The sequence below is a fragment of the Aethalodelphis obliquidens genome, unplaced genomic scaffold (genome assembly GCF_003676395.1).
Source record: "Aethalodelphis obliquidens isolate GAN/ISIS:26980383/991018 unplaced genomic scaffold, ASM367639v1 scaffold94, whole genome shotgun sequence".
NCBI lineage: Eukaryota > Metazoa > Chordata > Mammalia > Artiodactyla > Delphinidae > Aethalodelphis > Aethalodelphis obliquidens.
The window spans coordinates 2,362,126-2,376,147 of record NW_020838038.1 but is presented as its reverse complement, the minus strand read 5'-3'; the positions used below and the strand labels follow the sequence as shown (position 1 = coordinate 2,376,147).

At 41.6% G+C, this 14,022-nt stretch overlaps 1 protein-coding gene across 2 annotated transcripts in view; it reads right to left on the bottom strand.

Annotated features, from left to right (window-relative positions):
* The window catches only part of ACE2 (angiotensin converting enzyme 2), a 53,878-nt gene that overhangs the window by 4,774 nt on the left and 35,082 nt on the right, over positions 1 to 14,022 (bottom strand). For both annotated transcript variants that reach the window (XM_027095798.1, XM_027095797.1), the window contains 6 exons: positions 12,535 to 12,633; positions 8,396 to 8,518; positions 7,818 to 7,990; positions 6,545 to 6,603; positions 3,392 to 3,492; positions 1,823 to 1,939 (listed from right to left, as the gene is read on the bottom strand). In XM_027095798.1, the coding sequence (XP_026951599.1) occupies positions 1,823 to 1,939; positions 3,392 to 3,492; positions 6,545 to 6,603; positions 7,818 to 7,990; positions 8,396 to 8,518; positions 12,535 to 12,633 (672 nt within the window). The remainder of the gene's footprint in view (positions 1 to 1,822; positions 1,940 to 3,391; positions 3,493 to 6,544; positions 6,604 to 7,817; positions 7,991 to 8,395; positions 8,519 to 12,534; positions 12,634 to 14,022) is intronic.

The following is a 14,022-nucleotide window of genomic DNA, read 5'->3' as shown; positions in this document are numbered from 1 at the left end:
ATTGTTCCCAAACGGATTTGATAAGGCTTATCCTAAAAATGTATACCTAAAAAAGCAATGAAATCAAAGTAAATAACCAGGTTCAGTGAAAGATTTGAGTTTTGACAATTATACATCCTTCCTATCTTGTAACCTAGATTAGGCTTGGAAACAGCTCCATTGGAAAATTAGGCTGCAAGTGTGGAAACGTGCAAATGGTTGGCATTTGTTCATTCGTGACTACTGCGTTGTAAAGGCAAAGTTGGCATGTTTGGTAAGAATTTCCCTTCTGTCAGGGTATGTCTACAATGATGTTATATCAAATAACGGAAAAGGACAACTGCATCCACCTCTTCTACAAATGAAACAGTCCCTCTACACAAGTCTTGACAGTTGTATTTTACAAATGAAAGGTGTTGACATCCAAAATTATCACTAAAAGGCAGCACTGGGGAGGAATACAGGGAAGGAGGCTTTGCCAAAAAAAAGGTGAAGATTATTTTTAAAACAAAAAACAGTGAAATGTTCAATATTCTAGATTGAAAACCAAAGTGTCTGGCATCACATCCTCCTGCCCTTGGGTATAGGGCAGGTCAGGAGGAGGTCAGAGTCCACCCAGAGAGAGAGAGAGAGAGAGAGAGAGAGAGAGAGAGGTCAAAGCAGCATTAGGCATGTCACCCCTGGCAACCTCTGCCTGAGAGTCTGGGCATTCTGGAAACAGGAAGTTTGAGGACCCCTGTAGCTTGCAGGAGGGCGGGGCTCCTTCATGATGATCTCAGCTGGCGCTTTTCCCCAGGACAAGTCACGTGGAGGCAGCCAGTGAGTCTCTGGGCGTACTCCGGTTGTAAACCCCACTAAACCAGATTTTCTAGGCCCACTCTGCCCAGCAAGTCTTGTTTCTGCTTCCGAAGATGAACAGCAGCTCAAGAGTGCCACCTAGTGAGCACTTCCTGTAGCAGTGAGTAGCTGAAGCCTCTTTTTTTTTTTTTTTAATGACAAGGGGAAACACCTACATCTCTCCATTATTCACTATTGCTGTTTTGGGAAACAGCTGAGGCAAATTGGGAAAACTGTCCCTTCTGAACACTCACCACCAATATCAAGTCCCTCTTTTGGAATGGAGGCTAACCAGTGTCTAAGGAATCCTATCCTTGCCTACCTTGTTTCAGACTTTGGTTAGTTAAATGGATCCTACATCAAAGTCCCTACAGCAAATGATGGCGACACCTGCCCATGTGCCCTCTGCTCTTACCATTTTCCGGGTGTGCTGGCCAGGCTTCCTTCAGCCAGTATCTGCTGCCTTTTCCCAAGAGCATTCTCAGGCCACAAGATTCGGCCCTGCCTGCAGGCCAGCAATGCTGGGAAGTTAGTCTCCCCTGTAAGCAGTTCTCAACCAGTGACTGATGGGAGGTGGTGAATAAATACCCCAGCTCTGATGGGACAATTGAGGGGCATAGTCTACGCCGTCTCCCAGAATTCCCAGCAGAATGGAGCTCTAGCTGCCCACAGTGGTAACCTGCTCATAACGTGTCCTTTATTACCTTCCTTCCATCCTGTCTCCTGTCCACATTCCTCCATCCGTGTTTCTTGAGGTCACCTCCCAAATAAACGACTTACACTCAAATCCTTGTCTAAGGACCTGTATCTGGATAAACCCAATTAAGACAATCCCCTTGCTATGAGATTCTGGAATTAAAACCCAAGTTTTTAAGATGAGGAAAAACATGTAAATGACTCAGAAGAGTGCCTGGCACTGTATAAGCACACCAAATATTTGCTACTGTTGCTGCTGCACTGGGGAACCCCCTGCCCTGCTATCATGCATTAGAAAGTGAAGTATCACCTGATGGCCTCTTCAACTTCAGTTCTAGGAATGATGTCAGACATATTTTTAGGTGAAGTGACAAAGAAGTTGAAGGAGATTCTTGGCTTCAAGTCACTCACCCACACGTCCTTCTCCCTGTGGAGAAACAAAAGAAACATCTTCCCTGGTGGCACAGAGGACACTGTAAAGAGAATGAAAACTTCTCCTGCTGGTGAAAAGGAGATGGGGGGAGGATCACAGGGTAAAGTAGGGAGACGTGGGGCAGGGCCCGTCATGGAAGGATGTAATTGTCCCAACAAGCTTAACAGGGCCCAAAGCACACGAACTCAACTGCATAAGGTGTGACAGCAAGTCTTGGCGCTGTTAGTTCTGCCACCGTATAAGAACAACAGTTTGGGGTTTTTTTCCAATCATAGAAAAATTTCAAACTGAAAGCAGTAGCAGAATCAGCAAGGAATCGTTGGTGACCCAGACTCGTGCTAAACAACATGGCAGGCAGCAATGGCCCTGTTCCATGGACAGAGGTGGTGCGTTGATATCTTCGAACCGTGCCCCTCCCAGCAAAAACCGTCATGTTACCCCCACCGTGAGGGTGATGAGCGGGGTTGACAGTACGATGTGACAAGACTCTGCTCTCACAGCTGCCAGACTGATCCTAATAAAACCCAAGGCAGATCACAGGGCTCAGAGCCTTCCTCGCCCGGAAGGAAAGCCAGTGGCCTTAGAACGGCTTGGGAGGCACACACGAACTTTCTTCTCGCCTCCCCACCCCCCTCCCCGGCCCAGTCCCACCATGACCACATCTCCCACTGGTCTTCTATTAGCTCACTGTGCTCCAGCCACACTAGCCTCCTGGCTGCTCCTTCAACAGGTGAAGGATATTTGTCCCTCGGGATCTTTCCACTTGCTATTTTCCCAGCTGAAACATTTCCCCACAGTCTGCACCTGTGACTCTCTTTCCTGTTTCAGCTATTTGCTCAAATATTAACAAGGCTTTCTCTGACCATTTTAGTTAAAATTGAACCCTACACACACACACACACACACACACACACACACACACACACACACACACACACACACACACACACCCCAGCACTCCCTAGCTCCTTTCCTGTTGAATTTTTCTCCCTAGCACTTATCACCATCGAATTCTACTACTTACATATTTACATATTTTGTCGACTGTCTATAACACACACACACACACAAAACAGATACATTAGAATATAAGCTCATGAATGAAAGCAGAGATTTCTGCCTTTTTTTTTTCAGTGCTGAGGGTGGATGAGAGCATTTGGGGAAAAGAAGGGGAGAGGAAAAGAGGAGAGAGGAGGGAAGGGGGTGGAAAGGGAAGAGAGAGGCAAGGAGAGGGCCATTTAATAATAACAGTGCTCTTGTCACCTACGAGTCAAATAAGTCACAATCATCCCTAAATAGACTGGCCCAAATTCCAGGAGATCAAAGAGATTTAAAAGTTATTAGGAGGTTTTTCTTAATTTCATTTGAATAAAAGTTGAAGCATAATATTTTCTTAGACCCAAGAGTAAGGGAAATACTGATTGACAGCACAGCAAATCAACTCACCCAAAAGGAATGGTCTTGTTTCTGACTTTTGAAAAATACTCTCTCATGGCGTACGCAACAGATGACCGGAACAAGTACATTTCACTGTCATTCCATTCGTACTGCAAATTCAAAACAAAAACATTGCTCAGTAGAGATCGTGGGGTACATTAAAACCTGATATTCTAAAAGCTTTTTTTTTTGGTCGCACCGTGCATCTTGTGGGATCTGAGCTCCCCGACCAGGGAATGAATCCACGCCCTTGGCAGTGAGAGCGCCAAGTCCTAACCACTGGACCGCCAGGGATTTCCCCACAAGCCTTATTTTTGAATTGTCTAATATGCCAAAGATTCTTGCTCTGCGTGACGTCAGTAACCTCCAACTTGAGTGTGCATCAGCATCACCTGGAGGGCTTGTTAAACCACTGAATCCTGGGCCTGGGCCTCAGAGTTTCTAATTCAGAAGGTCTGGGAGGAGACCCAAGAAATCGCATCTCTAACAAGCTCCCAGATGGTGGGAGCTGGTCCCGCTGCCACGCTTTAAAAACCATGGCGTTCACTGGCCCTTTTAATTTAGTTTGATGCAAGCTGAAATAAACACCCGGAGGGAAGGTTTATAGATGGGAGTCATGTGAGCCATTGGTTTTGGTTAAAATGTCCATATACTGTAAACAAATATGCTGAGTTTTTACTATTTTTATAGTAAATTCTTGGATATGTGTAAGTGTAAAAAAAAGAAGAAACTTGAGGTTCAAAGGAAAAAAATTTTTTTTGTAAACAAGGTAATTTGTTCTTGTGTTTCAGTGCTAAACCAATGGCTTGTGTATTTGCATCGTCCAGGAAAAACCTGTTGAAAGAGAAAAAAGCGTTCACTCTTTCCTCCAGTAGATGGCAGTAGAGATCATGAATAGCACGAAGTTTGCATCTCTCCCCCTTCTAGGAAAAACAATTACGAGATGATCATACTAAGTGAAGCAAGCCAGACAGAGAAAGACAAATATCATATGATATCGCTTATATGTGGAATCTAAAAGGATGATACAAATCAACTTATCTACAAAACAAAAACAGACTCACAGACGTAGAAAACAAACTTATGGTTACCAAAGGGGAAGTGGGGGAGGGATAAATTAGGAGATTGGGATTAACATACACACACTACTATATATAAAATAGATAACCAACAAGGACCTACTGTATAGCACAGGGAACTTTACTCAATATTTTGTAATAACCTATATGGGAAAAGAATCTGAAAAAAAAATGTGTACATGTATAACTGAATCACTTTGCTGTTCACCTGAAACTAACACATTGTAAATCAACTATACTTCAATTTTTAAAAATGTAATTACATTTTCAGAAGTAAATCTAAAATTTTAGCTGTTTAAAGAAGAGATTTCATTGTAAAGCAACTATACTCCAATAAAAATTTAAAAAATAAATAAAATAAATTTTAAAAAGGATTTCAAAGGGTTGCTACATTGACCCCAGCTTGATATCACACAGCTGTTGGAAAAAGTTGCTTTAATAGTAATAATGATATTATTAATATTATTACTAATATTCTGGTTACTATTTTTATATTCAAAAAAAGCAAAGGCCAAGTTCTCAAATTAGTGTCAAAGATCCAGGTGGACTTTGCCATGAAATAGCTTGAACTGGGCAGTTATTCTGGCTAAAAGTATGGTTCTGGTCTCATCAAAGCAGCCTCTCGCTCAGTGAATAGGCCTCAGAACGTTACACCATCAACCCCTCTGAAGACTACCGATCCCTCACTGCATGGAAAGAGAACATGGGGACACATGTCAAGAAAAAAGAAGATAATTGAAAAGGATCCTGACCTACCAGATACTTTAAATTAAAATAATTAAATTTCATTAGTCCAAGGAAGAGCTAATAAAAATATGACAGAAAGAGAAATGATCCCAGAGATACTCAATGATTGTTAAGAAATAGGAACTTGAACTTTTAGAGTTTGGGAAGTGATGCACTTCCATTTTTATTATTTCTTTCTTAAACGTTCCTTTTTTACTCCTACTATGTTATTTATGTTTAAACGTCTTACTTATCTATGAAAGTTACACTACAACTACTGTGGAACCTTGGACAATATTTAACTTACCAGGAAAAGTAAGGGGGTAGAAATGCCATCTTTGGGTCTATCCAGTGCAAAGAACAATTTTCTGTAGCACCCTGGACTGTTTTACCCAATAGTGTCAGGCTGCCCTCTAATCCTGCAAAGCCTGCAGGATGCCACAAGCCCACCCACGCCTTTGATCCCCATCTGCCTGGGGCGACCCTCTCCTCTCCTCTTTCCCAATCAAAGCCACTACTGCTTCAAACTGGATAACCTGAGACAGGTGTTTAGGAGAAAGGAATAGCTGATCAAAGTAATTCACATGAAGGTGTAAGTAATCTGATTTTCTGTAAAACATTCTGTTGTCCTGAAATGCATCTCTACATCAGTGGTTCTCAAACCGTGCCGTAATCAGTCACCTGGGGAGCTTTGATGACTTGATGCCACACCACAGAGCAATTAAGTCAGAATCTCTGGGAGTGGGATTCAAGCACTGATATGTTTCAAAAATCCCAAATGACTCCAGTGTGCAGCTACGTTTGAGAAACTGTGTTCTAAATCAGAGCTTCCCAGTCTTTATTGTGTCTACAGACCCACTGGGGGGCTTGTTAAAATGCAGATTCCGATTAAGCAGGTCCAGGGCTGAGGTCTAAGATTAAAACAAGCTTCCAGGATAGATGATTGACAAGCTTCCAGGATATAGATGACTGACTAAGACAAAACAACGCAAAACTGCCTACAGTGCTTCTAAGAACAAAAATCTCTCAAAATATAACCATGTCCTCTTCCTCAAATACAAGTAATGGTGATTAGAGTGAATTGGGAGGGTGGGTATTTGATACTTAACATTGGATGTTTTCTCATTGATCTTCATAACACCTTCAAAGTCACAAGGAAAGAGGAGGCATAGCCAATCCAATAGGGAATGAATGTGTTACTAAAAAAACAAACAACCCAAAAGCCAAAGGGCAGAATCTAGAGCTTTTTAAGAGAACCATGTGTCCTCTCATCTTTAGACCACACTGGAATGGGCTTGTTGTGCCCTATTTAAGGGAACACATTGAAAGTCATAGACGCACTGTGTAGAATACTCACAGCTTTTTCTCCAAGAGCTGATTTGAGGCTTATCCTCACTTTGATGCTTTGGTTAGAATCTGATTAAAGAGAAATAACAGACTGTTGTTACAGATGACAGATTGACCATGTGTGTTTATTTCCTTCCTCTCCCAAGATCCCACTAAAGTGATAGTAAAGGAATTTTTTAAGGTATCAACACAATTTTGGAAAATGAGAAGTTATGGAGGAGTGGTAAGTGCTTTTGCAAGGGTCAGGAAGCCATGCCCTAATGTGTACACAGAGGCAGCACAGACCCCCAAAGTCCCACAGAATCCCGGAGAGCCTTGGGATTCAGGTACAGTAGCGGGTGGGAAAAAGATACTGGACGGAAAACAAGGGGAATGAAACTCAAGGTCTGGTTAAAGACACTTCGGGGAACAGTTGGTGTTCCTACCCCATGAGCTCTTGCTTAGAAAGTCACTTGGAGGCTGTGCAGCAAAACAAGAGGTAATTCACGAAAGAAGATATGGCATCCAGGAAGCAGTGGATTCAACCCAGGACAGCAGCAAAGGGATGACTCAGGATGAAAACTGTGGTCCACATTGAGACAGGAGGACTCTAAGTGGGAGTTCTTTAGGAAAAAATGAGACTGAAAAGAATAGATATGTTGGAATAGTTGAAAAAGATGAATGTGACGTACATAGCAAATTAGGCATACAAAAAAAATGAGGCAATAGAAACTCCAGGACAAACAAAAAACCACATAAGAAAGGATATAAAATAGTATATTACTTGGTTCTGCAAGCAAAATGATGCAAATATTGATAATTTCTCTATGAAAAATTATGTTAAACCTAATTGGGAGAATGAGAAAAGGAGGCAGAAGAGTAGGCAGAAGTGCATGCCTAAAAGTGAGTGACAGGGGAATGACAATATAAACAAATTGTTTAAAAATATGAAAGTAACTGCCAGAAAGGAGAGGCAATAGCATTAAAATTGTTAAAAGTATTTGTCTTTGACGAGCCGGATTCGAATACAGTGGGTTGGAGACCGTTAGACTCTTTTAAATATGGGGCTAGTAAAGCAGACTTGAAAAAGAGAGAGAGAGGTAGTTTTCACTGTGCCAGGTACATAGTAGCTGCTCAACAAATGTGTTTCCTCCCAGATAAAATGGCAGCTACCACCGTAGTACAGGGGCTAAGTAGAGGGAGAACATATTCAGCTGTGTCACAGTCCCATGAGACTGGAGCCAGAGAGGACTAGGGGAAGCAGAAAGTGGGCAGTTAGCAATGTGTCAACTCAATGTACTCACATGGAGTCCAGTCTGTTCTCCATCCCACAAATGAATTCCTGTTCTGCTCTTTCAGCCAGGTCAACAACGGCTCAAAGTAGTTGAGCAGTGGTTTTACGTCCATAGTCTTTACTCCCACAATACGTTCCAATGCTGAGGTCCAGGGTTCTGATTTTCCAAGGTGCAGCATTTGGCTACAAGAAAAAAGGGGAGGGTGGGTTCAGAGCCTTTTGAGGGATTCCAGATGTACATCTACTTACATGTACAATCTATACTTTCTCCTCTTTGGCTTGACTAAGTTTGCTCCTGGCAAATAAGAAAAGAAGCCATGTTAACAGATGTATTCATCCTTCAATCTCTCTTCCCCTCCAGTTACTACAAAAAGAGCTCTGTAGTTATGACATGGAGAGAGGAGGTGGCCTGTCCAGCCATCACATGGTCCAGGTTCCTGTGTGACCACGAAACAAACATTTAATTTGTGGATGAGAACATTTTGAGGCCCCCAATTTTCTTTTTAGAGCAAAGAAATCAAACCTAGGCGTGGAAATGAGTAACATTAAACAGGAATGAGAGGGTCAATATTTTGAAGTATCTCTTACAGCAGCCTCTGCCCAGCTTCGGTGGAATTCGAGATATCACATTTGTACAGGGGACCTTCATGTTTAGCTGTTTGACAAAGGGCTTCATGAAACTGGAATTGATAAATGGTCCTTGTGTAATATCTGTAAAAGAGATAAAGAAAAGAAGTTGTCCTGTGTTTAGTTTCTGTGCTAGAATCAAAGATTGGGGCATGTATTTAAATGTTGAAGCCCTAGTCACCAAAGAAGTACCAGTTAAACCTCTTTTCCCTCCAGAAAGACCCAAACATGAACCCTACAGACTCATCATACTTGCATTCATGTATCAGCTGACAAAAAGGCAGTATTATTTTGTTAAATGTTAGCTCACATTTGTATTGTGTTTTACAGATTTATAGCCCTTTCACATAAATGATGCCAATCGATACTTATGGCAGATCAACAATATTATTTCCACTTTACAAATAAAGAAACTGAGGCTCAGGGCTTAGCTGGTGGTCCAGTGGCTAAGGGTCTGTGCTCCCAATGCACGGGGCTCAGGTTCAATCCCTGGCCAGGGAACTAGATCCCACATGCCGCAACTAAGAGTTCACATGCCGTAACTAAAGATCCCACATGCCACAACTAAAGAACCCACATGCCACAACTAAGACCCAGAGCAACCAAATAAGTAAATAAAAAAGAAAGAAAGAAACTGAGACTCAACAAATTCAAGATCTGGAGCTAAGAGGGGAAGAACATAGGTCTTAGGGCTTCAAGTTAAAAATGCTCTATTACAGATATTAGTTGGCCTGCCAGTTCAAGATGGCAGAGTAGAAGGACGTGTGCTCACTCCCTCTTGCGAGAGCACCAGAATCACAACTAACTGCTGAACAATCATCGACAGGAAGACACTGGAACTCACCAGAAAAGATACCCCACATCCGAAGACAAAGGAGAAGCCATAATGAGACAGTAGGAGGGGCGCTATCACAATAAAATCAAATCCTGTAACTGCTGAGTCGGTGACTCACAAACTGGAGAACACTTATACCACAGAAGTCCATCCACTGGAGTGAAGGTTCTGAGCCACACATCAGTCTTCCCAACCTGGGGCCCTGGTAACGGGAGGAGGAATTCCTAGAGAATCAGACTTTGAAGGCTAGCGGGATTTTGACAGGACTGGGGGAAACAGAGACTCCACTCTTGGAGGGCACACACAACGTAGTGTGCACATCAGGACCCAGGGGAAGGAGCAGTGACCCCACAGGAGACTGAACCAGACCTACCTGCTAGTGTTGGAGGGTCTCCTGCAGAGGCAGGGGGTGGCTGTGGCTCAGCGTGAGGACAAGGACCCTGGCAGCAGAAGTTCTGGGAAGTACTGCTTGGCGTAAGTCCTCCCAGAGGCCGCCATTAGCCCCACCAAAGAGCCCGGGTAGGCTCCAGTGTTGGGTCGCCTCAGGCCAAACCACCAACAGGAACCCAGCCCCACCCATCAGCAGTCAAGAGGATTAAAGTTTTACTGAGCTCTGCCCACCAGAGCAACAGTCAGCTCTACCCACCACCAGTCCCTCCCATCAGGAAACCTGCACAAGCCTCTTAGATAGCCTCATCCACCAGAGGGCAGACAGCAGAAGCAAGAAGAACGACAATCCTGCAGCCTGTGGAACAAAAACCACATTCACGGAAAGACAGACAAGATGAAAAGGCAGAGGGCTATGTACCAGATGAAGGAACAAGATAAAACCCCAGAAAAACAACTAAATGAAGTGGAGATAGGAAACCTTCCAGAAAAAGAATTCAGAATAATGATAGTGAAGATGATCCAGGACCTCGGAAAAAGAATGGAGGCAAAGATCCAGAAGATGCAAAAAATGTTTAACAAAGACCTAGAAGAATTAAAGAACAAACAAACAGAGATGAACAATACAATAACTGAAATGAAAACTACACTAGAAGGAATCAACAGCAGAATAACTGAGGCAGGAGAACAGATAAGTGACCTGGAAGACAGAATGGTGGAATTCACTGCCGCAGAACAGAATAAAGAAAAAAGAATGAAAAGAAATGAAGACAGCCTAAGAGACCTCTGGGACAACATTAAACGCAACAACACTTGCATTATAGAGGTCCCAGAAGGAGAAGAGAGAGAGAAAGGACCCGAAAAAATATTTGAAGAGATTATAGTTGAAAACTTCCCTAACATGGGAAAGGAAATAGCCACCCAAGTCCAGGAAGAGCAGAGAGTCCCAGGCAGGATAAACCCAAGGAGAAACATGCCGAGACAATAGTAATCAAAATTGACAAAAATTAAAGACAAACAAAAATTATTAAAAGCAACAAGGGAAAAATGACATACGTTTTTCCCTTGACAAGGGAAATCCCATAAGTTTAACAGCTGATTTCTCAACAGAAATTCTACAAGCCAGAAGGGAGTGGCATAATATATTTAAAGTGATGAAAGGGAAGAACCTACAACTAAGATTATTCTACTTGGCAATGATCTGATTCAGATTTGATGGAGAAATCAAAAGCTTTACAGACAAGCAAAAGCTAAGAGAATTCAGCACCACCAAACCAGCTCTACAACAAATGCTAAAGGAACTTCTCTAAGTGGGAAACACAGGAGAAGAAAAGGACCTACAAAAGCAAACCCAAAACAGTTAAGAAAATGGTCATAGGAACATACATGTCGATAATTACCTTAAATGTGAATGGATTAAATGCTCCAACCAAAAGACACAGGCTTGCTGAATGGATACAAAAACAAGACCCATATATATGCTGTCTACAAGAGACCGACTTCAGACCTAGGGACACATTCAGACTGAAAGTGAGGGGATGGAAAAAGATATTCCATGCAAATGGAAATCAAAAGAAAGCTGGAGTAGCAATACTCATATCAGATAAAATAGACTTTAAAATAAAGAATGTTACAAGACACAAGGAAGGACACTACATTGATGATCAAGGGATCAATCCAAGAAGAAGATATAACAATTATAAGTATATATGCACCCAACATAGGAGCACCTCAATACATAAGGCAACTGTTAACAGCTATAAAAGAGGAAATCGACAGTAACGCAATAATAGTGGGGGACTTTAATACCTCACTTACACCAATGGACAGATCATCCAAGATGAAAATAAATAAGGAAACACAAGCTTTAAATAACACAATAGACCAGATAGATTTAATTGATATTTATAGGACATTCCATCCAAAAACAGCAGATTACACTTTCTTCTCGTGTGCACGGAACATTCTCCATGATAGATCACATCTTGGGTCACAAATCAAGCCTCAGTAAATTTAAGAAAATTGAAATCATATCAAGCATCTTTTCTGACCACAATGCTATGAGATTAGAAATGAATTAAAGGGAAAAAAACGTAAAAAACACAAACACATGGAGGCTAAACAATACGTTACTAAATAACCAAGAGATCACTGAAGAAATCAAAGAAGAAATCAAAAAATACCTAGAGACAAATGACGATGAAAACACAACGACCCAAAACCTATGGGATGCAGCAAAAGCAGTTCTAAGAAGGAAGTTTATAGCTATACAAGCCTACCTCAAGAAACAAGAAAATCTCAAATAAACAACCTAACCTTACACCTAAAGCAATTAGAGAAAGAAGAACCAAAACCCCCCAAAGTTAGCAGAGGGAAAGAAATCATAAAGATCAGAGCAGAAATAAATGAAATAGAAACAAAGAAAACAATAGCAAAGATCAATAAAACTAAAAGCTGGTTCTTTGAGAAGATAAACAAAATTGATGTGTATAAAATGGGTGACTAATAAGAACCTGCTGTATAAAAAAATAAAATAAAATTCAAAAATTAAAAAAAAACCATATTAGTCACTCAAAATAAATAAATAAATAAATAAAAATACTCTATTACAATCATCCTGCACTCTGTCAGTAACAAGAAGACAAACAAAAATATATTTCTATTTCTCCCAAGGATACTATAAATTCCCTGATGGTGGGAGAAAAGATCTCATGTAAGTTTTATTTAACTCAATACATCATGTTGAGTTAAATCGAATTGAAACTGATCATCTATTTTGAGGATCTAAGGGGGAGGTGAATGGAGATAGAAAAAGAAATTAAAGTTGTCACTCTGTCCACAAATCCTAGAAGTGAAATAGAAGAAAACTGTCATTTACCGGATGAATGAGTAATCTTCAGCAACATGGAACAGACACGCGGGGTCACAGTATGTTTCATCATGGGGCAGAGGCTCCACCACCCCGACTATCTCTCGCCTTTGGGGAAAAAAGAAGATACGTTAGCTCTGGGTCACTCATCGTGAGAAAGTGTGGATGGTGTCATTAGTGCAGTGTCATCAGCCAATGGCGTTTCTACTGAAATTAGTTGTCAGGTGAAATTGAAACAGTGTAAAGAATTACAGAATAAAGTGCATCGTGTAGTCATCTCTTTATTTTTTAGATTCAGCCAGTCTACAGCATTGGAAAATAGCTGTACCTTCAAAATACTAATTTACTAAAGTGCATTGCGTGGCCAAAAACATACAGTGAAAGTCCTAATAATTCCTCTCCGGCACTACATATTATGGGCTCCTCGTAGGCGGAATTTTCTAAAATTGAAATCTCACTGATTCTTCAAGGCTAGCTCAAATGTCCCCTCCTCTGTGAGGCCTGCCCCTGATCCCAACCACCTGCCAGCACAGTGAACCCTCCAGCTCCCTTGGCCTTCTCTAGCTCTGCCTCCTTTGCCATTTCTCTCTCCGTTTTATAATTATTCACATACAGCTCCTTCTTGCCCTGGAGACTTGCCCTAGCAGGCGGGGCTGTGTTTTGGTCATCTTTACAGTTCCAGTGTCAGACACGATGGCAATGCTAAGAAAAGACTTCACGTGGATTCACTGAATGCATAGAGTAATTAATGCATTAATGAATCATTTTAAGGGTCTGATTCCATGTACCTTTGGAAATAAACTAAAAGGGATCAAAAATTAATTTGATCAGAAAAAAAAAGGTAGGAAAACCATGTGTTTGGCATTGTTTAAAGTGAATACATCCGTCCTTTCTCACTGTGGGATCATGATAGACATAATTTCAGTAATACTCAAATGCTAGCAACAGCTACTACAGATGCTGCCTCCTCCCTCCCAAGGAGGGTTTATGTCACCAGAGAGAATCTTGGCAGAAGAGTGGCACTGACTTCAACTTACGGATATGGGGCTGAATGTTACAATGGTAGATCTTCACCACAGAGGAAAAATAAACAAAAATAATTGACAGGAGTCTGACTAATAGATGGTAAGGAGAAGCTTTCTTTCTTTTTTTCCTTCCTTCATTCGTTCATTCATTCATTCTTTCTTTCCTAACTTCCTTCCTTCCATCTTCTTCTGTAATACTTTCATCATTTATTTCATACTTGCATGTGCCAGGCACTGTGCAAGGCACTTGGGATACGGTGATGAATGAGGTAGCGCTGAAACTATTGAAAGGAATCGCCCTCTGTTGCCCAAATGCAGCAGGCTCTCACTAGCTTGGAATTCTCTCCCTTCCCCTCTACATACCCCTGGTTAAATCCCACATCTTTCTCAAAGCTGTTTGGATGCCTCTCCTCATCTGACCTATCAGCCAGGGTTTGGGATCCCCCCTTGGACGCTCATGGATGCCCACATT